Source organism: Pelodiscus sinensis, chromosome 5 (genome assembly GCF_052426305.1).
Source record: "Pelodiscus sinensis isolate ZL-2025 chromosome 5, ASM5242630v1, whole genome shotgun sequence".
NCBI lineage: Eukaryota > Metazoa > Chordata > Testudines > Trionychidae > Pelodiscus > Pelodiscus sinensis.
The window spans coordinates 42,204,703-42,227,428 of NC_143056.1; the positions used below are offsets into that span (position 1 = coordinate 42,204,703).

The 22,726-nt window shown below is 49.8% G+C and overlaps 1 protein-coding gene across 10 annotated transcripts in view; it reads right to left on the reverse strand.

Moving 5' to 3' along the window:
- Positions 1–22,726, reverse strand: part of TMEM63C (transmembrane protein 63C) — a 75,683-nt gene that overhangs the window by 16,500 nt on the left and 36,457 nt on the right. For 4 of the 10 annotated variants that reach the window (XM_075926800.2, XM_014570816.4, XM_025181990.3 and 1 more), the window contains 10 exons: positions 10,532–10,643; positions 9,813–10,070; positions 8,414–8,493; positions 7,210–7,242; positions 5,887–5,974; positions 4,229–4,266; positions 3,116–3,258; positions 2,644–2,695; positions 1,826–1,934; positions 445–518 (listed from right to left, as the gene is read on the reverse strand). In XM_075926800.2, the coding sequence (XP_075782915.1) occupies positions 445–518; positions 1,826–1,934; positions 2,644–2,695; positions 3,116–3,258; positions 4,229–4,266; positions 5,887–5,974; positions 7,210–7,242; positions 8,414–8,493; positions 9,813–10,010 (815 nt within the window). In that variant the 5' untranslated portion in view covers positions 10,011–10,070; positions 10,532–10,643. The remainder of the gene's footprint in view (positions 1–444; positions 519–1,825; positions 1,935–2,643; positions 2,696–3,115; positions 3,259–4,228; positions 4,267–5,886; positions 5,975–7,209; positions 7,243–8,413; positions 8,494–9,812; positions 10,071–10,531; positions 10,644–22,726) is intronic. The other 6 variants (XM_014570817.4, XM_025181991.3, XM_089778411.1 and 3 more) reach the window with 4 other exon arrangements.

Consider the following 22,726-nt stretch of genomic DNA (forward strand, 5'->3'; position numbering starts at 1 on the left):
AAACTTTCCCCTCCAGGAGGCTGAAGAAACTCTAAACAATCACTTTTCCCAGCCCCGCTGGCTCCTCTTCAGCTCCACAAGGGAGCTGGGATTTCTGAGGGGAACAGCCTTCTTGCCGCAGGCACTAACTAACTCCCTAGGAGATGAGTCTTTCCCTGGGCAATGATGGATGAGAAGAAGGGAGGATAGCTGTATTTTCTGTACCTGCCTTTGCCATGGCAGCCAGCAGGGAGCAGAATCACCTTCTCTATTACCAGAGACCTTTGGCTTCAAGCACCATCACCTATTTCTACACTGACGTTCCTCTAATGTTTCACTGCTCACCCAGGCCCTGGGTGTCCCAACCTGTCTCCTTCCAATGAATTGTCAAGAATCAGCAGAACCAGGGCAGGGAAGCTCACAGCGATAGGCACAGATCAAGCATCTGCCTGCCATTCTACTCACTGAAAATGCTTGATGACAAGGGAGGAGTCTGTGATCTCCTTGGGAATCCGGGTGACCAGCAGTGTCCGGGCAACCTGGGAGAGGAAAAGAGGAGCTGAGACAGAGGGATCGGAGAGCAGAACCAGGCTCGGTTTTGCATTCACAACATTGATGCTGTTGCAAAAAAAGCAAATATGATTCTAGGTTGTATCAACAGGTGTGTTGTAAGCAAAACTCGTGAAGTCATTCTGCCGCTCTACTCTGCACTAGTTAGGCCTCAGCTGGAGTATTGTGTCCAGTTCTGGGCGCCACATTTCAAGAAAGATGTGGAGAAATTGGAGAGGGTACAGAGAAGAGCGACAAGAATGATTAAAGGTCTAGAGAACATGACCTATGAAGCCAGGCTTCGTGAACTGGGCTTGTTTAGTTTGGAAAAAAGAAGATTAAGGGGGGACATGATAGCGGTTTTCAAATATCTAAAAGGGTGTCACAAGGAGGAAGGAGAAAATTTGTTCCTCTTGGTTTCTGAGGACAGGACAAGGAGTAATGGGCTTAAAGTGCAGCAGGGGAGGTTTAGATTGGACATTAGGAAAAAATTCCTAACTGTCAGGGTGGTCAACTATTGGAATAAATTGCCAAGGGAGGTGGTGGAATCTCCCTCTCTGGAGATATTTAAGAACAGGTTAGATAGACATCTGTCAGGGATGGTGTAGACGGAGCTTGGTCCTGCCTTGAGGGCGGGGGGCTGGACTCGATGACCTCTCGAGGTCCCTTCCAGTCCTATGATTCTATGATTCTAACACTCCTGCCTCTGCAGCACCTCACATTCTCCCTGGAAGAAAGGTCAGTATCTTTTCTTCCATTGCACAGATGGAGAAAACTGATGCACAGAGAGGAGAAAAGACATGCACAAGAATTGGTGACAAAGCTGGGACAGAATCCAGAAGTCATGATTCCCCCATCCCCAGCCCTTGCTAGTTCACTACACTCCCTCCAAGAGGGGGGAAACAGAACAAATCCTGACTTCTAGTTCCAGGTCATAACTACTCAAGCACACACTCTCCCTTTACTGACTCCCCACTGTAACCACTAAACACGACCCGCTGTAACCACTAGACGTGACCACTTCTGATGCTCCATGGGGTAAGCTCAGCGCCTCAACAGCCACACAAACAAGTTTCAACTTGAAGGGGGCAGAAGTGGGGCACAAGCAGAGGATTTCTTTAATTTTAAGGCATATTTGGGAGAAATCCACCTTCTCCAGTAAACCCAACTCTAAGCCATCTGTAAAGATCTACTGTATTCTGTGGTTCCTGTAACAGCACAGATGGAAAAGGACAAGTGAAGTCGTGCAGGGCCCCCTTAGTTTGGGAGGGGCAGAACAAGATTGGGGGCATCTTACCTTCTCATCCTCTTTGTATTCGAGTTGAACAGAGTGATGAGCCATACAGAGGATGGTAATAATGAAATAGATGAGAGCGAAGATACTGTGCAGCCACAGGAGACGGTCTCTGTGCAAGAAAAAGGAACAGATCCACATCCTGACAAAGCAGCCTCCCATTAGAGATCAGTGAAACCCACAGCAGACCCGCCATCCTCTCCACTTAGAAGGCAAACTGAGGGCCCATCATGGTGCAAATCAAAATCGCATGGTGCAAATCTGTGCTCATAGCTACTGCAGTCCCAGCCTCTTCCAGCACAAGGTGCTCTAAGGAATGGGTGCAGGAGGGCAAGCCCAGGGAGTTCAGTCATTGCAGTCCTAGCCCCTTCCAATAGAGCAGCAGAGGGAATGCTGCAGGAGCACTAGTTGAGCTGCTGAAGGAATAAGGCAGGAAAATGTGTAAACTCAAGCTGCTCCAGACCAGCCTTTCCCGGCAGGAGGAGCTGTACTGAATGGTGTAGGAGTGCTGGCTGGGCAGTGTTAGCACCAACCTATGGCAGTTCCAGCAGGAGATGCATTTAGTGCACAGCCTAGGAATGCAGGCTCCCGTCTCTTCTTGCACAGCTGTCCATGTCTGGCCATCAACTGCTCGCACATCTGTGCAGTGCAGCAGACATGGGATCTTTATGAGTCACGTAAAAGTAAACCCCGTCCCTGGTCCCAGAGGCCAATCCCCACCCTGGTGATGATCTAAGCCTGTGCTCTGGTGGCCCACTCGCTCCTGGCAGCCACCCCACTCACAGCGGAGAGCCCAGTTGCAAGGTGTGAGGGGAACATACTGTGTTGGGACGTTGGCGATGGTCGTCCGGCCAAAATGAGCTGGACTGTTTCCTGGAAGAGAAGAGGTCAGGGAAGCATGGAGGTCATGGGAAAGTTGCGCATCTCAAGAGGTTCAGGCCCAGAACATAAACAGTTCCCCCATTCTGGGTATCCTCCTGGCTCCTTTCTCTCTACTGCTCCCCTAGGGTTTCTCCTGGCCTCCTCCTGCAAGCCCCAAAGCTTCTCTGATCTCCCCCATTTCTGATACCCCACAGCTGGCCACAACTCACACCCCATGGTACCAATCTCTCACGCATGACCCCCTGCATTGGACCAGTCTTTTGGGCACCACACCTATCCCAGGATTCCACATCCCCAGATAACTGACAGCATCATTCCCCAATCCTGCTTGATGCATGATGCCCATCCACGTGCGGTGGGAATCTGTGCCTTGCCACTGGGGTCACCCCTTAGGCTTGGAGAATGACCTACCCATGAGGTCCCCAGAGAAGTTGACAGGCAGGATGATGGCCACAGAGAGCACACAGACGATCATGACCAGCACCAGGATGTGGCGCTGGAAAGAGAGGTAGGTGGTAGCATCAATCCCACACTTGCTCTGAAGCTCCTCGTCCCTGTCCGAACAGAGGTGGACAGCGTATCAGTGCAGGCAATGTGACATCGCCCCTCCCCACTCAGCGGATGTGGCTCCCCACTCTTCAGTGGAAAGCCCCAGCTCCAAAGGCTGTAGAGCTCGAATTCATGCCATCCCTCTTGAGAGCACTCAAGGGATTCAGGAGGGGAGCACTCTGAGGCTCTCCCTGGAGGATGGAACCTGTGGAATGGGGCATCTATAGAGATGCAAACTAGTCCCCAAGGGAAGGGATAAGGGGAGTCTCCTTATTTGGGACATTTAATCCAAGCTTGGACAAAGCCCTGGAAGATACCCCGAAAGGAACAATTCTGCACCAGCTCCTGGAGACACCTAACCAGAGGTCTCCATCTCTAATTCCCACAGGGTAGCGCTGGATCCCTGGATGGCCACAAGGGGGCATGGTGATCTCCCTGCAGCTGGAGATTCCAGCCAGTGAACCACCAAGTCTGGACACTTTCCTGAACTAGCCAATTCTACCAACTGGGAGGTGGAAATCCCCTGGGTCTGGCCTCTCTTGGGTTTTCCAGCCCTTTCTGATACCCACTGCCCCTGAGAACAGACTTTTTGCGTGATGCTACACTCTTCTGGACCTGGGCAGAACCAAGGGGCATCCACAACATAAAGGTGGGAGGGGAAGTCTGCCAAACTTTTCCTGAACTTCGGGTATGTTGTGGGCCTCCTGAATAACCCTTAGGGTGGGAAGGGGCACTCACCAGAACCAATGCAGAGGAAGGATGGGACAAGACAAAAGGGACAGCAGGGTGTATGAACAAAAAGCCCATTGCTCCCAAAGGAGATGCTTTCTGATCAAGGGATGCCAAGCAGATACAGTAGTACTGGGATACTCATTGATGATGAGTGACATCCACGTGGTATCTTGGGTACACAGAAAGGCAGAGAGAGGCCAGTTAGCTGCCATCCAATGTAGACAGGACAGGACACGTACTTACTTCATTTGATAGATGGAAATGAGCCAGGAGCAGAATCCCTGGAAAAGAGAATAAATAGGATCAGCTGGTTAAGAGCAAACCAAGGTACAAGAAATGGAGTTTGGTTGCAGAGTGCTTCACCCTGTGGGGAACTGGGCACCAGCCACATGGTAATTGTAGCCAAAGCGGGCAGCTGGGGGCTGGCCACATGGCAACTATTGCTAAACTAATGGAGGTGCTGCTCTGCACTCAGTGACTGGCTCTGACAGCACAACTAGTGTCAGTGAGGACAGAACCCTGGGGTGATCCTCTCTGGCTTTCTGAGAACACCATAGGACCTTTAGCTTCAAGGCTGCAGCCAGCAGAGGAAGGCTGAGGGACTGGAGAAAACATCGGAGGAAAGCAGGGAGGAACCAACAGCCAAATGCACCAGGCCATATTTCTTCGGAGGCAAGTCTATGGGCAGGAACCTGACCAGCACTGTCTAGACTAGAGATGGCTCAGGGGGATGCGATCACAGCCTACAGAAGCCATGAGAGTACAAGTGAATGAAGGGATTATTAACGCTTTCAGGAAATGGCAGGACAAGGAGGGATGGCCCTGACACGATGGAAGGAAAAGTCAAGGCTGGAGACTAGGGAATCTGTCTCCACAGCAAAAGCAGCCAGGGCAGAGGCTAGGAGGGGAAACCCCATCACTGCAGAGACCCGAGAGCAGGTTTGAGACATATGGTAGGTGAGGATGATAGGAGCTTGAATCCTGCAGAACCCATGCAACCTTCCTTGGCACTGGCTGGCATGGCAGAGCTGTGGGGCTCCTTGGAAGCACAGTTCCTTCAACAGCAGTCGCCTTCCCAACCCGGCACAAAGGCATTAGGTCTGGGGCAATTCTCCCCTTGCAGGATACAGGCCACTCCCGGAGGCTTTCATTTGACTTGACCCCATGGAGGAAAGTCCTTCATACCATGCACTCCTGAAATATACACGGTCCTCCACCCCAAATGACAAGTGAACAGGGTCAGCAGGGGAACTCAAAGACACAGGAGAACTCCCAGTAAGTAGCCAAGGCCTGGTGTGGAGAAGACGAGGTGACATCAAGAAGGTCACTGGAGCCATGGCCAGAACTACTTTAGGAGGCTGCCTTTTTGTTAGTCAGATCTTAATCCTTCTGTGTGACAAACATGCCTAGCGAGTGAGAGCAGGGCAATGGAGAGATGGAAAGAGGCTATGAGACAGAGAGACAGGCTGCATCTACCCTGGGAAATGTAGGTAAATCTTCCATGCAGGGAGTACTGATATAGACAGTACTCAAGAGTTTCTGCCACCATGTTGTCTAATCGTGCTGGGAATGGATCTACAAGACACAATTGCATAAACACCGGCACAATGTTTACTTTACCACTACCACTTCTAACACTAATAACAGAGCTACCTTAGTGCTGAGGCAATGGTGGTGGGAGAGATTTCCCAAACACTGACATTCACTAAAAGAGCATTTTAAAAAATGTTGCTTCCCAGGAAAACAAAGAGCAGCTCCTGGCTCCACCATTGGTTCATATTAAACAGGAAACTTCTAACTTGTGACTCAATCTAATTTTAAACCTGGGCTCCTCGTAGTAGAGAGAGCTCCTTTTCCTCAGTTTAGAGCTTATTTCCCTCCCACATCCCACTGAGACTCACCACATCTTTGTTATCGACATCCAGCGGGCTGGTCTCCGATGGCGATTTCTCCTTTTCACTCTGCTCCCCGTAGAACAGCGATGTCAAGCTTCCAGGCAGAGGGAAAAGGAGAGGGCAAGAAAGAAGGGACAGGACGGAGAGAAGAGGAGAGGGAATGAGGGGGAGGCACAAGAGAGGGGGCAAGAAGGATGGGGAAAAAAACACGATTATGATCAGAACTGAGTGACACTTCCCCCCCCCAGCAATTGATCCCTTTCTGGGAAATCAGCCAAGACAGCACTTGTGCATTTCTAGCCCAGCAGCTGAGCAGGATTTCCAGGTCAATAGCTCCATGGGGTCAGCTCTGACATCAGACAGCTGGTTAAGAAGGTGATTCAGCAGGTGGCAAAAGGATTCTATACACGCAAGAACTGCATCCCAAGAGCTTGTCACCTCCAACAGCTCCCCCCAGGATAGAACAAGGAAGTGAAAGTGCCCAGGAGGAGTGAAATTCAGGGAGTAAAGCAAATAGGGCACCACTAAGGAAAAGTGACTTGGATTTTTACAGTTCTCTCAGCTTTAAACATACCATGTGACATTCTAGTACCATATTTTTAAAAACCATTCTGCTGTTTTAAATCTTGACTGCCCCTTTAATCTCTCCAACAAGTGAAAACATCACTGACACATTTCCAGATTTAGAACCAAAGCCAGTGCTTGAGAAAAATCAGATAATAATGAGGATCAGAAGAGGATTCCAGAAAGAATTCCCTAGAGCCAGCCCCATACCTCTCAGATGCCTCTTCAGACCACCCACCCTCCAAAAATAACAACCCCGGGAAAGAAAGAGGAACTGCTGCAGGGGTGGGGAGAAGGTTGGCTGTGCAGTGCTGTGGAACATCGCAGCTATGGGGAGGGTGCCTGATGTTTTGGTTTGCTTTCAGGCTGCAAATCAAAGCAGGGTTTGAACTTATAAATGTAGAACAACATCACTCAGAATCCAGTTTTCCCCACGTTCTTTTGATCAATGCCAAATATTGGACCTGATTTTTTAAAATTATGATTATCATATTTTTCTCCTGAGTCCTCCCCTAAGCCCCAGCTGGATTCTAACCCTCTGGAAATCTACAGGCCAGGAGAATGCCAGTGTCCTCCACACCCAGCTTGAGCAGAACACCAGGAGACCTCAGAGCCATAACAGAAACACAACAGCTAGTGAAAGGGCCTCCTGCCCCTCTGGTTGGCCTCAGCCTCTCTGGGAAAGCAGCTGCTGATTCTTTCTTTCCCAGAAAGGTATTTTTCCTGTCACCAAACCCACAACCACCGGATCACCATTCTCATTACTTGTAGGAGTTCCATGTGCTTGGAGGGATTCGGCTGGTTCAGAAGCAGAGGGGGAAAAGACAGTTAGATGCATCAGTAACCATCTAGGAGACTACTTCATTCACTGCTTATCCTCCCTGTTACCTCATTGACAATGTTTCCTCTGAATGGTACCTCCCCAGGTAACTATCACCTGCCAGCCTGGTGCCCATTGCACTTGCACGTCCCCAAAATGCTGATCCCCACTCAGCTCTGTTTCTAAACGACCTTCCCCACCCCCGCACTTCTCCATCCTCTCACTCTGAGCAACTCGTCTCCCAAACCCACACCCCTTCTGCCCTCTCTGGCCATATCATAGCACACAGATTAAATGCAGATGCATGCTCTGTGTCCCTCTGGCCCTTGCACCTTCTTTGCCAGCAGGCCAGAGCATTAAGCCACCTGCCAGCATGTAGCTAGTTCCACAACCTCTAGGACCCTTGTGCTGACGACAGTCTCCAGTCAAATGGCCTGACCCTTCTTCCATTTCTATCAGTAGCTGTTTTGCCACAGATTCAGTGCAGCAGGCATAGGATCGGGGGGCAGGACTTTTAGCCAAGGGAAGAGAGGGAGGTGGAGGATGGGGTCTGGTATCATTAGTGGCTGGCGTGTTAGCGCAGTAAACAAAGGCAGGAACATGTTCCTTAGCTTTGAACCTACAAGTGAAAGCCAAAGCTGCCCTGGTGCTGACTCTAATGCACCCACTAATGTCCCTCTAGAGAACCTGGCCCTGCCAGCACACGGCCACTTCCACTGCTACACAACTGAATTTGCCTTCAAGCCACCTGCAGTGTGGGGACAGGAGAGTGCTCCAGAGCTTTCCAGCAGCAGCAGCAGCCTCCCGCCAACTTCCCCGCATCTGAAACGGGTCCACAGCACAATGGGCATTAACTGGTCCCCATCTTGAAAGGCTCAGCGGAGAGGCTGAAAGGGCTATGGAGGCTGAACGGTCCTCCTGCCCCAGCCAGTGGGCCTCTGGGACAGGGACGAGAGAGCCTGTGAGAGAAGCTTGCCCTGTTGCCACCTCTGCTGTGCCATTCTGGCACCATCCAGCAGCCCTGTCATTGACTCTGCTGGGCTTTTTTGGGAACAAGGGCAGGGAAGAGACACCCTCTGTCTCCTTTCCTGGCTGTCACAGACCTTAGGGAGAGGTGACCAGCCCCTAGGAAGGGAGCTCAGTCCTTACCTGTCATTATCCATCAGCAGGGCCAGGCGTCCATAATCCCAAGCTGCTTTCCGAAGGCAGGAGAAGACCAGGAGGAGGAGCTGCAACAGGGGAAAGCAAGGGGTTTACGCACTCACCACCTGATCTCTAGAGGCTCCTCCGTTCGGAAGGGCTGACATAGGCGTCTGGTATGTTAGGCGGGGGAAGGCCTTCCCAAACTGCCAGGCATGGCTATGCCCACACTCCGCCCCCAAAACACCTGCAGTGGCATTATTGAGGTGGAGTGCTGCTGCCACCAGCGCCCGCCCTCCCCGTGCTCCTGGCCGAGAAGGCTGGAACCATGCGACCTCCTCCCCTCCCCTGGTGCTTGGGGAGCAGCCCCCTCCCCTCTCTTCACCTCCCCGGTACTTCGGGGAAGCTGGGAGCGCTCAGCGTGTTGCCTTGTCTCTCTTCCCCTCCCGGTGCTCCAAGGAGGCTGGGGAGCACTTGGCACACTGCCCTACATCCTCCCCTCCTCATAGGGGGCGGGGCCTCAGCAAAGGGGGCAGGGCTGTAGGTGGTGCTGGGAGCCTGCCTCCCTCAGCCCCAGATGCACCAAACACCCATGGGGGCTGCCCTCCCTAAGGGGGCCCAGTCATGACAGCAGAACCAGTCAAATCTCCTCTCAAAGCCAAATTGAGGCCCAGCACTAGTGACTGCCCTGCAGCTGGTAGGGCAACAGGCTCCAGGTGATTGCACTTCTTCACCCCATCAGCAACACCCAGAGCTCAGGGACTACACACCCATATGCATCCACGCTAGGGTGAACACACACACACACACACACACACACACAGGCAAAATCACATACACAGAGGCAGAACAAGAATCATACACAAAGAAACTACTTCCCAGGCTGTGGTCAGTGCTATGACTAGTGTAGTCACACAGGACAACCCAGTCACACCTTCCCAGGCCCAGTTGTACTGTATACCCACCATGGCACAACACTGGCACACACTCAGATGCCTACAGACAGAATCGGATACCTGCTGTAGGCTCACAGATTTCACATGCATGGCCATGATTATGACAACAGTCTCTCCTCGGGAATTCCACCTCCATACACGGCCTCATCTGCCCCTGGAGGGTCAGGGCCCAGTTCACCACCTGAGCAGCCCCATTAGTGAGAGCTGCAGTGGAGACAGAGGGCTCAGGCACTCAGACCACTGTGTCATTGCTGAATAGGCGACATGATGTCGCACACTTCAGAGTCTTTTGTGTGGTTCTATTCACGCTGAGTGACTCCTACCCCAGAGGCCCACCTTCTGCCTTCCCCAGCAGGTGTCCACTTGAAGCACTGTCCAGAAACTGGGCAGACACTGGGGGCTGGGACAGGAGGAAGGACACCCAGGCACAGCCCCCTCTTCGCCTCACTCACCAGCCAGAGGATGAAGTTGATGACAAGCACAGTGGGCACACCACCAAATGGCAGCCCTTGCAGGACCGTGCTGTGGGAGTGGGCACTGAAGCATTGCTCCTCTGTGCTGTTTGCCAGGGGGTCTAGGAAGCTGAGGACATCCTGGGACGTGGGGCTGGCACCCTCAGGGGCGAGCTCGGGCAAGTTCAGGTTGTCCATCTGTGCCTCCACGCAGACCCTGCAAAACACCTGGGTAGAGTCCCTCGGGGCAGGATGGAGCTGAGGAGTGGGAGAGCATTAGCTGAGCAGGAATTCATACTACACCAGTCCTGGCCTTCTCTGGCACAGCTAGTAGAGCCCCATCCTCTTAGCACGAGGCAACACAGAGATGTGTATGGCTGGGAGCTCGTATCTAGCGCAGTCCCAGGCTTGCCCAGCAGCAGGCACTGTTGGGATCAGCACAGGAACATGGGACGGGAGAGTCCCCAGTGACTCAATCCCCAGCATCTCTCAGCAGGAGGTGCTGTATGAAATGGGACAGGGTGCTGGTGGGGAGCTGCACACAGCATCTCCAGTCTTGGCCTCTCACCCGCAGGAAAGGGCCATGGGAAATGGGAAAGGGGTGCTGGCTGTGGGGAAGCTCCCATTTGCTCCACGCTGTCCCAAGGCTACGCTCCATAAGCTTGCACATGATTTGTTGTCATTTGGCTTTTCAGATGCCGTCTCATTTTCACTCATACCTGACCAAGGGCGCTCACTGCCTTCTTTCAGTCCTGGCAGCTGGAACCAGTCACTGCCATCACGGTACAGCCAGTGTGCAGGAGCAGGGCACTGAACCATTCGTCTGAGCTGCTATAAATAAGAGAGACACTCATACTAAGAGAAGGGCTGACTGCTCACCTAGTTCCCACAGCACCTTAGTTTCAGCTTTTCACCTGCAATAACCTCATTTTATTCCCCCTAACTATATATGCTTGAGCAATCCCCTGCTCTCCTTGGGGCTTCCATCCTTCAAACACCTGTGACCCGCTATGCACCCTCTGGTCATTGCTTAGCAGAGCCAAACGTACCAAATTCTTGTAATCTTTCCTCATAAACCAGCTCCTCCATCACTTTGTTGCTCTCCTCTGACATCCTCCCAACTTGCTCACATGTTTCTGGTCCGGAGGTGTCATAGCAGCCATAGAGACAGAGTTCATTGCCGCCCTGCTCTTTGAGATGCTTTCAGAAATAGGGCAAAGGGCTTGCTCACAGCTATTCCAATCCTGGTCTTGCCTGGCAAGCCCAGAGCTGTTGCCCAAGTAGTCTCATCATCTCTGTCAGCACCTGTCTGCTCTGACGAGTTACAATTGAATGACATGTCACCAACCACAACTAACAGGTCAGAGTGGAGCAGGATTGGCTGTGGCTGGCATTGTGTGAGCTACCTCTGCTCCTCACATTAGAGCTTAAACACAAGAAGGCTTCCTGCTGCCGACAGGCTTCGACAAGGGCCCTCCAGAAGTTGGATCAGCTGGACGTCATCACATCAGACTTATCCAGCAGTTGAGCTATTTTAGTATTTTGGTTCCATCCATTTTCCCTGGCAACCCAGGGAAGGCCTCCTGATCTGAGATTTCCAGCAAATCTCCAAAGCGGCTTTTCTGGAAAACAGGCACCATGTTAGCAGCTCCCTGCAGGCACTGGTTCTCTGCCCGTTTCCTCTGGTTCTGTCAGTCTCGCTGTGATTTCACACTCTTTTCTTCTGAGCCATCAGCCAATCCCATCTGGTCCTAGCAATCTACTACATATAATTATCCCAAGTTGCTCTACAACAGTGGCTCTCAACCTTCCCAGACTGTTGTTCCCCTTTCAGCAGTCTGAGTTGTCTTGTGTACCCCCAAGTTTCACCTCACTTAAAAATGACTTGCTTACAAAAACAGACCTAACCTACAACAGTGTCCCAGCACACTGATACTGAAAAATCACTGACTTTCTCATGTTTAGCATATAATTACAAAAATAAATCAACTGGAACATAAATATTGCACTGACATTTCAGTGTGTATTATATAGAGCTGGTTACAGAGCTGTCTCATCCATAGGACACATTGAGGTGGCCATCCCAGGCCCTGTGCTTTTGGGGGCCCCATAGCAGCCACCCCAACCATCCTATAGACGGGAGGGACCTAAAGGATTAGGGGGGCCTGGCTCGGGGTGACAGCAGGGATTGCTTCCCCGCCCCTGCTCTCACCATGCCAGTGGTGGGACCTGGAGCGGCCTGCTCTGCCTTGCCATGCTGCCCTCCTGGCCCACTGTGCTCAGCTTTTCCATGGCGACAGGAAGCAGAATGCCCCAGTTCCAAGGCGCTCTGCTTCCTGTTGCCGGGGAGATACAGGGGGCTGGGAGAGGGCAGTGGGTCACCGCAGAGCAGAGCAGACTGCTGGGCCACTCTGGCTCCCTCCGCCAGTGTGAAGAGTATGGGAGGAATAACCTCTACTGCTGCTGTGCCAAGATCCCTGCACATGACCTATGAGGAGAGACTGAGGGATTTGGGTTTGTTTAGTCTGCAGAAGCGAAGAGTGAGGGGGGATTTGATAGCAGCTTTCAACTTCCTGAAGGGAGGTTCCAAACAGGATGGAGAAAGGCTGTAGTGAGTCTCCCAGGTCTGAACCTGTTGCAAATATTGTGGCCAATGCTTATAAGCTGTTTTGTTGCTGGGATAGGGAATACTGGTGTGTATATACATGCTGACAGTTGTATTTTGGTTGTAACAATCACCAAGTAGCTGTTGGACTAATAAAAGAATGCTTGTGTGGAAACTGAGTCATGGTAAAACTTAAACTTATTAGGAAAAGAAATTTGGCTCAGTGTGGCGCCTTTCAGGGGGAAGGGGTGGGAGGAAATCTAGGCGGTACACTGCTACCGTCAAAAGAGAGATGAGGAAACACAGGTGAGAGGCTTGTGTAGGTCAGTCTTTACTCCTGTCCCAAGCCAGAGGATAGGAGAATCTCTCAGTCATAACATCATGTGTTTCTAAAACCGCTTTCATCCTGAAAGATCCCAGACTGCTCTTTCTCGACAGAGATTGCTCATTCATCCCTGAAATGCATCCATGTCTGAGGTGTAACATTTAACAGTACACAGAAACACCACACAGCAATATGTGGACGAACTACCCTGCATGCTAGGGGACCTCAAATGTTTTCATAGCAAGGGCCACATTTTCACTGACAGACTCTCATGCACTGTCACCTGGCCTGCCTCCAGACTCACCAGGGATCAACTAACAGCTCTGAGGCAACTACAGCCATGGCTTTTGTAGGAAAGCTACATTAGGAAAGCTGTCACTAACTGTATTATTCATCCTGGTGTCAGCTAGAAATGAGGAACAGCAGCCAGCATCAGACTGAGAACCACTGTTGTCAGCTGCTCAAACAGCTGCATGCAATCGGGGAGGCAGAACAGAATGACCCAAACTGGGATTTGGCCAGGGTTCTGTGACGGAAATTCCAAGTTCACTAAGTGCCACAAGATCTTTAGTGAGCATTGACAGCCAAGGCTGCAGCTTCAATCTGCTACAGATGATAGCACCTCCACTGGCACAGCGCCATGCTGCACAGAAGTAGCCTAGGGAGGCAGCAGAGGCGTGGTTAAAGCTGCTTCATGTACCACACTGCAACACCATTCACGCTGATTTTGCCAGGTGGCCTCACCCCAACCCTCATCATGACAGAAGGGCCACTGGGCCAAATCTGAGTGAATCGTGCTGTGACCTGGTACTTGGTCCCCCACATTCTCACTGACCCCCCCCCCCCAACAAAAAGTCTAACTTGACTCCTGTCTCCTGTTGAGAACTTTGGTTCCCGAGGCTAGGAGGATGCAACACACTGAAGTTTTGCCTACACCAGCAGATTGGCTTGAGCGGCCTTTGGCAGTGCCACATAACTAATCAAACCAGGAGATACTGGCTTTTCTGTGTAATACAGGAGTGGTAGCAGAGGGAACCAGGAGTCCACAGTCAGCAACAGGGCAAATAATAAAACATAATGGATGGCAATAGAAGAGCCAGTATCCCATCGGGAATCTGCTGCTCCAGAAATCAAGCACAGCAAAACCTATATGTACGGCCTCCGGCTTTCCCTGACCACCTGTGCTATTGGCTGACAAAAATCTCAGGCCCTTTGAGATTTGCAAGCTCTTCTGCATTAATGCACTCTGCAGCTGTGCCATGCACAACTGTGACCAGCCTGCCCCATCCCATCCAGCTGTGCATGTTAGAATCAACCTGCTCAAGTGGCTGGGGGGGGGGGGGGAGGCTGCTTCAAGATCAGGGGTAGCTTTTCTACATATGACAAATGTTAGTTATAACTTTTTTAACTTGTTTCACAAGCGAGGGGACTATGGGATGGGTCTGCTAAGAGATCCCCAAAAGGCTCTGGGGTACAGTGCTTAGTGAGAGGGCTGGGGAAGTTAGTGGTAAGCTAGGGGTCCCAATCAGAGGAACTCAGAGATATGTGTGAGTAAGCTCCCAGTGAGAGTTGTCTGATTGGCCCGGTTTTGTCATGCTGTGCTAAGTGGGCATCTATCAACATGGATTCCCCCTGGAATCATAGGAGTGTAGACCTGGATGGGAACTCAGTAGGACACCTAGTCCAGTCCACTGCTCTGAGGCAGGACTAAGTAATATTTAGACCATCCTTGACAGGTGTTTATCTAACCTGTTTTTAAAAACCTCAAATGTAGGGAGAGGATTCCACAAATCTCCCTAGTTAATATATTCCAATGCATTAGGAAGTTTTTCCTCATGTTTAATCTAAATCTCTCTTGGTGCAATTTATCCTCATTACATCTTGCTCCATCCTGAGTGGATGAGAACAATTTATCACCCTCCTCTTTAAAACAACCACAATCATATCCCTCCTTAGTCTTCACTTCTCCAAACTTAGACAGACCCATTTTTTTCAATCTTGTCTCAAAGGTCATGTTTTCTAGACCTTTAATCATTCTGGTTGCTCTCTTCTGGACTTTTCTCCAGTTTGTCCTTACCGCTGCTGAAGTATAGTGCCCACAACTGGGCACAGTGCTCCAATTAAAGCCTTATCACTGGTGAGCAACGTGGAAGAATTACTTTTCACATCTGCTAATACTTCCCAGAATATTTGCTTTTTTCTGCAACAGTGTTACACTGTTGACTCATATTTAGCTTGTGATCTACAATAACCCATAGATCCTTTTCTGCAGTACTCCTTCCTAAGCAGTCATTTCACATTTTGAATATGTGCAATTGATTATTCCTTCTTAAGTCTAGTACATTACAGTTGTCCTTACTGAATTTCATCCTATTTATTTCAGACCAGTTCTCCACTTTGTCAAGATCATTCTGAATTCTAACCCTATCCTTCAAAGCACCTGCCACCTCTCCCAGCATAGTACCATCTGTAAACTTTATCAGTGTGCTCTCTATGCCATTATCCTAATCATTTATGAAGATACTGAATAGAACTGGACCCCAGAAAGATCCCAGAAGGATCCTACTCAATTTGCCCTGTAAGTTTGACTAGGAATCACTGAGAACTAATCCCTGAATATGATTTTCGAACCATTTGTGCATCTGCCTCATAATAGGCCCCTCTAGATTATATTTCCCTAGTTTGCGTATCAGAAACATAAGGGCTCTGAGCAGATGTCTTTGTTGCTATTCTGGCATTTCCCTCCTGGCTTGAGAGTCATAAGAAGAGTGACACCGCATCACTTTCTCAACAGCAACAGTGTCTTGGGCTCAAGTGCCAGAAACACAGGATCTGGTTTGGGTCTGTGGTATTCTCCAGTATCAGCAGAGGACAAAGTGGTGACTGATCCATCCCCAGGGTCCGTGGGAATAGCAGTGTCTCCAATATCCTCTCCCCGAATCAATCTTCTCTTCCTTGTGGTGACCTTACATCACTGTGGGTCTGGTCTTAGTCTCTGTGCATTCAGGGGCTAAGGCCCCTAAACTTATTGCTGTGGGGATGAGAGAGGGTCTAGCCCAACTCCATAATGGCGAAGGGGAACCTGGCTGGATAGGGTTGGCTGGCTGTATTGTACCTTATGGGTGCTGCAGCCTCTAATCAATATGCTTCCATCCCCAATGCCGCTTTTTAATGCATCCAGTCACTGCTGTCTTGGCACCACAGGGATGGATTTTGTGGCTTGCAGAATGCAAGTTCCTGCACCATTTTAAAATAATGGCTCTGTAGGATAGCTCTGAGCACCTCACTCCATGAATACTGCACATGCAGCCAGGACTGCCCACATCTCACTGGCAGCCTACTCCTTTCCATGCCCCCTCCCCCTCTTCCTTGAAGGACTGGGGAGAGCAAATCTAGGGAGCAATGTTTGGATCTGGTGCTGCAACCCTGGACCCCTAGCACAGGGTGCCTGGGGCTCAGGCCTGTGCCAGGAACTGTCATACTTAGCGAAGAAGAAGAAGAAAGGGATCTCATCACTGTTTTGCTGGCTATGCTGGCTCTCCTGCAACCAGCTGGTATTAGTTTTTCTCCAAAACCAAATGAGAATCCCTCTGAAAATAAAATCTACCTCTGTACAGGAACAGCTACATGTTCTGATGGAAGAACCCCAAAGAAGGCATGCGGGCAAACGCTTTGAATTCCACCTTCAAACCTGGAACTCACCAAGCCTTGAGCAGTTGGGGTTTTGGTTGGGAAAGGTTCCTGTGGATCAGGTTAGCATGCTGACTCCCGGGGAAATTGAAAGTGCCCCAAGAGCTTCAGTCCCCTGGAGATATCCAGGATTCAGACTTTATATCTTATCCAGCACAGAGCCACTTAGCACCGGCTGTGTCCTGTGCTCATCCCCTCCTCCTCCACAAGTCCCTACGGAACTGCATCACACTGGGGCAATGGAGTCTGTACCAATTCTGTGTCTGTGACTGAGTCATCCTTGGGCTCTCCTTGGAGCTCTCACATCCACTATTTACTGACTTGTCCTGATCCTGCTTAAAATGTGAAGTGGCACAAGCCCCCAGTCCAAGGTGGGATGGCTGCAGGCTATTAATTTGGCCTCCCATCAGGAGAGATTCTGTCTCTTTTCTTGGACTGGCATGATCTTTCCCAAGGCTGTGTCTACACACTAGACAGTTGGATCCCATTAGGATCAGGGGCTGAACTCCTACTTTAGGGTGCTGAGAACTCTTGGCAGTATGGCTGCTCCCCATTCCTTGCTTGTCTCCTCTTCCCCTCACCGAGTCATGGTGAATGATATAGTGAGCCTCGCTCGGGGCAGTGCGGTGGAGATGACAGGCACTGGAAATGGGATTCCGGGGGCATGAGATTAGTGGTTCCATGGAAAAGGAATAAGCGGGGGCATGCATGTGAGTACAGTGAGCCCTTTGAAAAGGGAACTGAGGACAAGGAGATTTACTGCAGCCCTCTTCTCAGCTTGCCAGAGCCCCAGCCCATTGGTTTATAAGAGAAAAAAAAACCACAAAAGGCTGGCAAGGTGTCAGGGGAGCAGATGAAGGCACGGGGCCAGTGTAGGTTAGGCACTTCCCTGTAGAGCTCCACTCAATCTGTTCATCTGCTAGGTGCATGTCTCCCTCCTTTCCTGTCCCTCTCTTCCCCAGGTAAACAACAGAACTGTCGCCATCTGGCATTTTTAGCTGCTAAATAATTTATCTCCCTTTTGTTAACCAGGAGAGTAAGTCTTTGATGGACAGAGCTGTTGGACTTTCAGCAAATAAACAAGGAAACTCCTAGCAACCTGCAACTCCTGTCCCACCTCCAACCTGCTTTCCTGGAGCTAGATCCTATGACCCGTGACTGTTTCCAGGAGCAACAAAGGATGGATCAGTTGATGATTAGCTGCTCTGTTCATTTCCTCTGGAGCACCTGGAAGTGGCCACTGTGGGAAGACAGGATACTGAGCGAGATGGACCTTTGGTCTGACCCAGTATGGCCGTTTTTATTCCTTATGAGCACTACTTTCTTTCCCTGCCAGAGGAGAGAGCCAGTGAGCAATGTCACAGCTGCTTGGAGGATGGGTGGGATGCTCTCTTTTCCTACCAGGTCCCTGACGCTGCCCCCTTTTCCCACTAGCCATCCAGAGAAGCAGAGTATAGCTTCGCTGATCTTCAGCCATGCAGAAACAAATTCTTGCTGTAAATGCTACATTTTGTTTTCCTTTATGTTTTCCTATCCACATGCCTCCCAAGGCAAACCTCCTGTGTGGACCCCAAATTCAATTCTATGTATAACTCAAACCAACTCCTGCCCCATCTTCTCTGTCCCCATTTCCTGAGCTCAACTCATTTTTTCATGGCTGCATTTTATAGATTGTAAGGAATTTTAGGAACAGAGAGAGCGTGCTCATGCATCCCCCGCCCCCGGTCAACTCTATTCCACCCTCCTCCCAACCAAGCCCATGCCCCTGTCCCTGTCCCTGTCCCTGCCCCTACCCCTCTGCACCTCAATCCCAGTTCCAACTCAGCCTCATTACAACTCTTCCATTCCTATCACCCAGCCTGGACCTCTGAACTGGCTGTACATTATCCAGCACTTTTAAATCAACCTCAGTCCCACCCAGACATCTTCTCCAGACTCCAGTGCAGGCACCTTCCCATCTTATGTGTTCCAAAACAAATATTCTGATGTCCTTAGAATGAAGGTTGTGTAATCCACACACCTACGCTGAAAAAAATGAGGTTTACAGGTTCTTGCACAAAAGGGGGCTTTTGTGCAAAACAGCCCCATCTACACTGCTTTTTTTGCGCAAAAACCTCTTCCACAAAAAGCATTGGAAGAGAATATGCAAATGAAGTTCAAGAAGTTGCTAATGAGTGCTTTATTTGCATTGCCTCTTCTGCAAAAAAGAGGCAGTGTAGACAAGCCCTTAGTGTGGTTCACTGTCCCATGTAGTGCCATGTAGACCACTTACAGCAAGAGATAAGAACAAGGGAGTTCTACAGCCTAAGCTGAGAGTCAGCTGACTTTTAGCTCAAGTTGCAGCAGCTCCTACACTAAGCTCCAGAGGTTCCAGGTTCAAATCTGCCCAATGGGTGGCAGTTACAAGTAGGTGCTTCTTCAGGATCTCAGCTGGGTCTCTGAAGCTCAGGACATGCTTCCTCAGCTAAGAGAAGTGTGTAACCCACATTCCAAGGCTATGTCTACACTGCAATGCTATTTCAGGATACTGAAGAATCCCAAAATAGCTATCCCGTGTCTTCACAGCAAACCTGTTATTTCAGGCTCGCTAGTCTGACATCCCAGTAAACTTAATTCTATGAGGAGCAAGGGACATTTCAGAATAGCACTTTATTTTGAAATCTGGCGCTGTGTAGACAGTGTCAAATGACAAAATAAGCTATTTCAAAATAGCATCAGAATAAGATGCTCAAATTGCGTATCTTATTTCGAGTTACGGTGCTGTGTAGATGCACTTCTAGTGTGGGTCACTGTACCTTGTAGTGGCACTTAGACTATGTATAGCGAGAGATAAGAACAAGGTTGCTCTACAGCCTAACCTGAGAATCAGCTGGCTTTACAGCTCAAGCTATAGAGGCTCCTACACAAAGGTCCCATGGTCAAATCCACTTGGTGGTGGTGGTGGTTACAGTTGCAGATGTCATTAACTCTCTGATGAAAACTATTCAACTACAGGCTTCCAGTGAGAATAAGCAACAGAAGGAAATGTACATAAATATTCTGTGCTCTTTCTTTCATACATTTAGTCAGCCATTGTGTGACATTGGGCAAATCATGCCCTCCTCCATGCCTCAATTTCCTCATCTGTAAAAGGGAGATAACACTTGTCTACCACAGAGGTATGGGTGTTTGCCTTAATGTCTATAAAGTTATTTTAAATCTTTCTATTATTTATTATGTGTATTATGGTAGCACTTAGGAATCCAAACGAAGAAACTCGGCCCCAGTATGCTAGCCACTGTATAGACATGGACCAAAGACAATGGTCCCTGCCCCAGAGAGCTCACAATCTGCATTTCAGGCAGGATGCAACAGGTGGATGAAACGGGTGAATGAGCTGGGGGCAGGAGCTGGTTGATGAGGTTACAATAAAAAAAAAGCAGAAAAGCAGAAGCCAGAGTGCTCCACCTGCCTAAAAAGCAAGAGAACCCAAAGAAGGCAAAGGGATATACACAATAAAAGTAGACATTTTATCCAATCGAGAGATAAATCTGTGAGCTGCCCTGTGTTTTTCTCACTTAATACCAATACTTGTGTTAGGGCAAAATGTGTCTCCTTCACATCTTGTGTTCTTATCATATTAATAACAACACTTTGCACAGGACTTTCAGACCCTCCAAAGGAAGTCACTTCAGACAAGAAAAGAATTAAGTACATCTTACAGATAGCATGGTCTGAATCATGAATAATTCATCATTCATCTGGCATATTCTACTTTTTTCCTATCCACAAACTGTCCATGAATGGCCTGAGATTCTCTTTGATGTGTTCTTCAAAATGATTTGCCAGACAATTTCTGCAAACTTCTGGACACAGTGTATGTTTTTGGTATCTGACTGGATGAGCATAACATGTAGAATCAGATGTTCCATTATAAATATGAAATTTGCTTTATGTGAATGTTGTAAAATAGCTACGTAAAACTTGCCTTTCCCCTAAATTTGCCTGACAGCAAACTCACTTGCTAGGAAATTCATGGAACACATTAAAGCAACAAGTAGTCCTGTAGCACCCAAGGGTATGTCTACACTACTACCAGCCGTTAGTTCGAATTAACTTTCATAGGCGCTACACAGGCAAACCGCTAGTTCGAACTTAATTCGAACTAGCGGAGCGCTTAATTCGAACTAGGTAAACCTCATTCTACGAGGACTAACGCCTAGTTCGAATTAAGTAGTTCGAATTAAGGGCTGTGTAGCCACTTAATTCGAACTAGTGGGAGGCTAGCCTTCCCCAGCTTGCCCTGGTGGCCACTCTGGGCACCACCAGGGAAACTCGTCTGCCCCCCTCCCGGCCCCGGAGCCCTTAAAGGGGCACGGTCTGGCTATGGTGCCCGTGCCAGGTGCAAGCCTGCCAGCACCCAGCCAGCAGACCCTGCACCTGGCATGGCACGAGCCAGCCACCCGCTGCCACCCAGCCCTCCGCCTCTTCCCGGGACCAGGCTGGCGGCTCCCAGGAGCCTGCCCGGGGCCGCAAGAAGCGGGCGCCCGCCTGGTCTAGTGCGGACATCGTGGACCTCATCGAGGTTTGGGGGGAAGCCTCCAATGTCCACGACCTCCACACTAGGCACAGGAAAGTGGCCATCTAGGGCAGAATAGCTGCCAGCCTGGCCACCCAGGAGCAGGTTTGCATGAAAATCAAGGTGGTCGAGTGAGACCCCGACCCTGAACCCTGAGCTTAGAACATAAAAACATAAGAATGGCCATACTGGGTCAGACCAAAGGTCCATCTAGCCCAGTAGCCTGTCTGCAGACAGTGACCAAGCCATTTGTCTCGTGCCATCCATCTCCAGCCTTCCACAAACAGAGGCCAGGGACACCGTTTCTACCCCCTGGCAAATACCACTCCATGGACCCAACCTCCATGACTTGATCTAACTTCTCTTTAAACTCTGTTCTAGTTCTAGCCTTCACAGCTTCCTGCAGCAAGGAGTTCCACAGGTTGACTCTGCTTTGTGAAGAAGAACTTTGTGTTCTTACTTTGAAGCCTGCTACCCATTAATTTCATTTGGTGTCCTCTAGTCCTTCTATTATGGGAACTAATGAAGAACTTTTCTTTATGCACCCTCTCCAAACCACACATGATTTTATAGACCTCTATCATATTCCCCCCCCCCCCCCCCGTCTCCTCTTTTCTAAGCTGAAAAGTCCCAGTCTCTTTAGCCTCTCTTCATATGGGACCTGTTCCAAACCCCTGATCGTTTTAGTTGCCCTTTTCTGAACCTTTTCCAAGGCCAAAATATCTTTTCTGGGGTGAGGAGATCACATCTGTACACAGTACTGAAGATATGGCGTACCATAGTTTGATACTTCCCCTCCTCCTTCTTCCTCTGGCTTCCCCCTTCCAGCTCCCTCCTCCCAGGTTTCCTCTTCCCCTCTCCCACCCTCTCTCTTCCCCTCTCCCACCTCCTTTTCCCAGTCTCCCAGAGTTTTGTTAAATAAAGAGAATTTCTATTTTTGAACACACATGTCCTTTATTTTGTACATCAGAAAGGGGGGCTAGGGAGGGGTAAGTGGAAGGATGTGAGGGAGGAATAGGGTACGAGCCCTCGATGGGGAGGTCTGGGGTGGCTCTGCGGGCTCCTCGGGGTGGAAGCTCTCCTGCAGCCCCCCAATTGCCCCCCCCGGATGGCATCCTGCGGCAAGTGCAGCCGGGCTGATGTCTGCGTGCTGTGATGTGCCGAGTGTGGGCACTCAGGGCACTCCAAGCCAGGACTGCTTTGCTGTCCCTCATCAAGTTAGACAAGCGAGTGGGGAACCCCTGAGAACTATCTGTCCGGGGTGGGGGTCGGGTCCCTTTAAGCACAGCCCTCGGCTAGCCTGAGACATCAGCTCCACGCTCTGTGTCCTAATCTGATGCCCTGCCGGCACTGCTTCCGGCCATCCTTAACCTCAGTTCAGGGTCCACTCAATGTGGACATGCTAGTTCGAATTAGCAAAATGCTAATTCGAACTAGTTTTTAGGTCTAGATGCACTAATTCGAATTAGCTTAGTTCGAAATAACTAATTCAAATTAAGTTAGTTCGAATTAGTGCTGTAGTGTAGACATACCCTTAGAGACTAACAAATAAAGTTATAGATAGATACAGATATATCCTGAGCTTTTGTGGGCAAAACCCATTTCCTCAGATGAGCAGAGGGAGCAAAAAGGAGGAGACCCTCACAATTTATAACAGATAAAGAAGGGAGAGGGGAAGGAGTCCCCCCTTTTCTTTCCACTTTGCTCATCTGAGGAAGTGGGTTTTACCCAGGAAA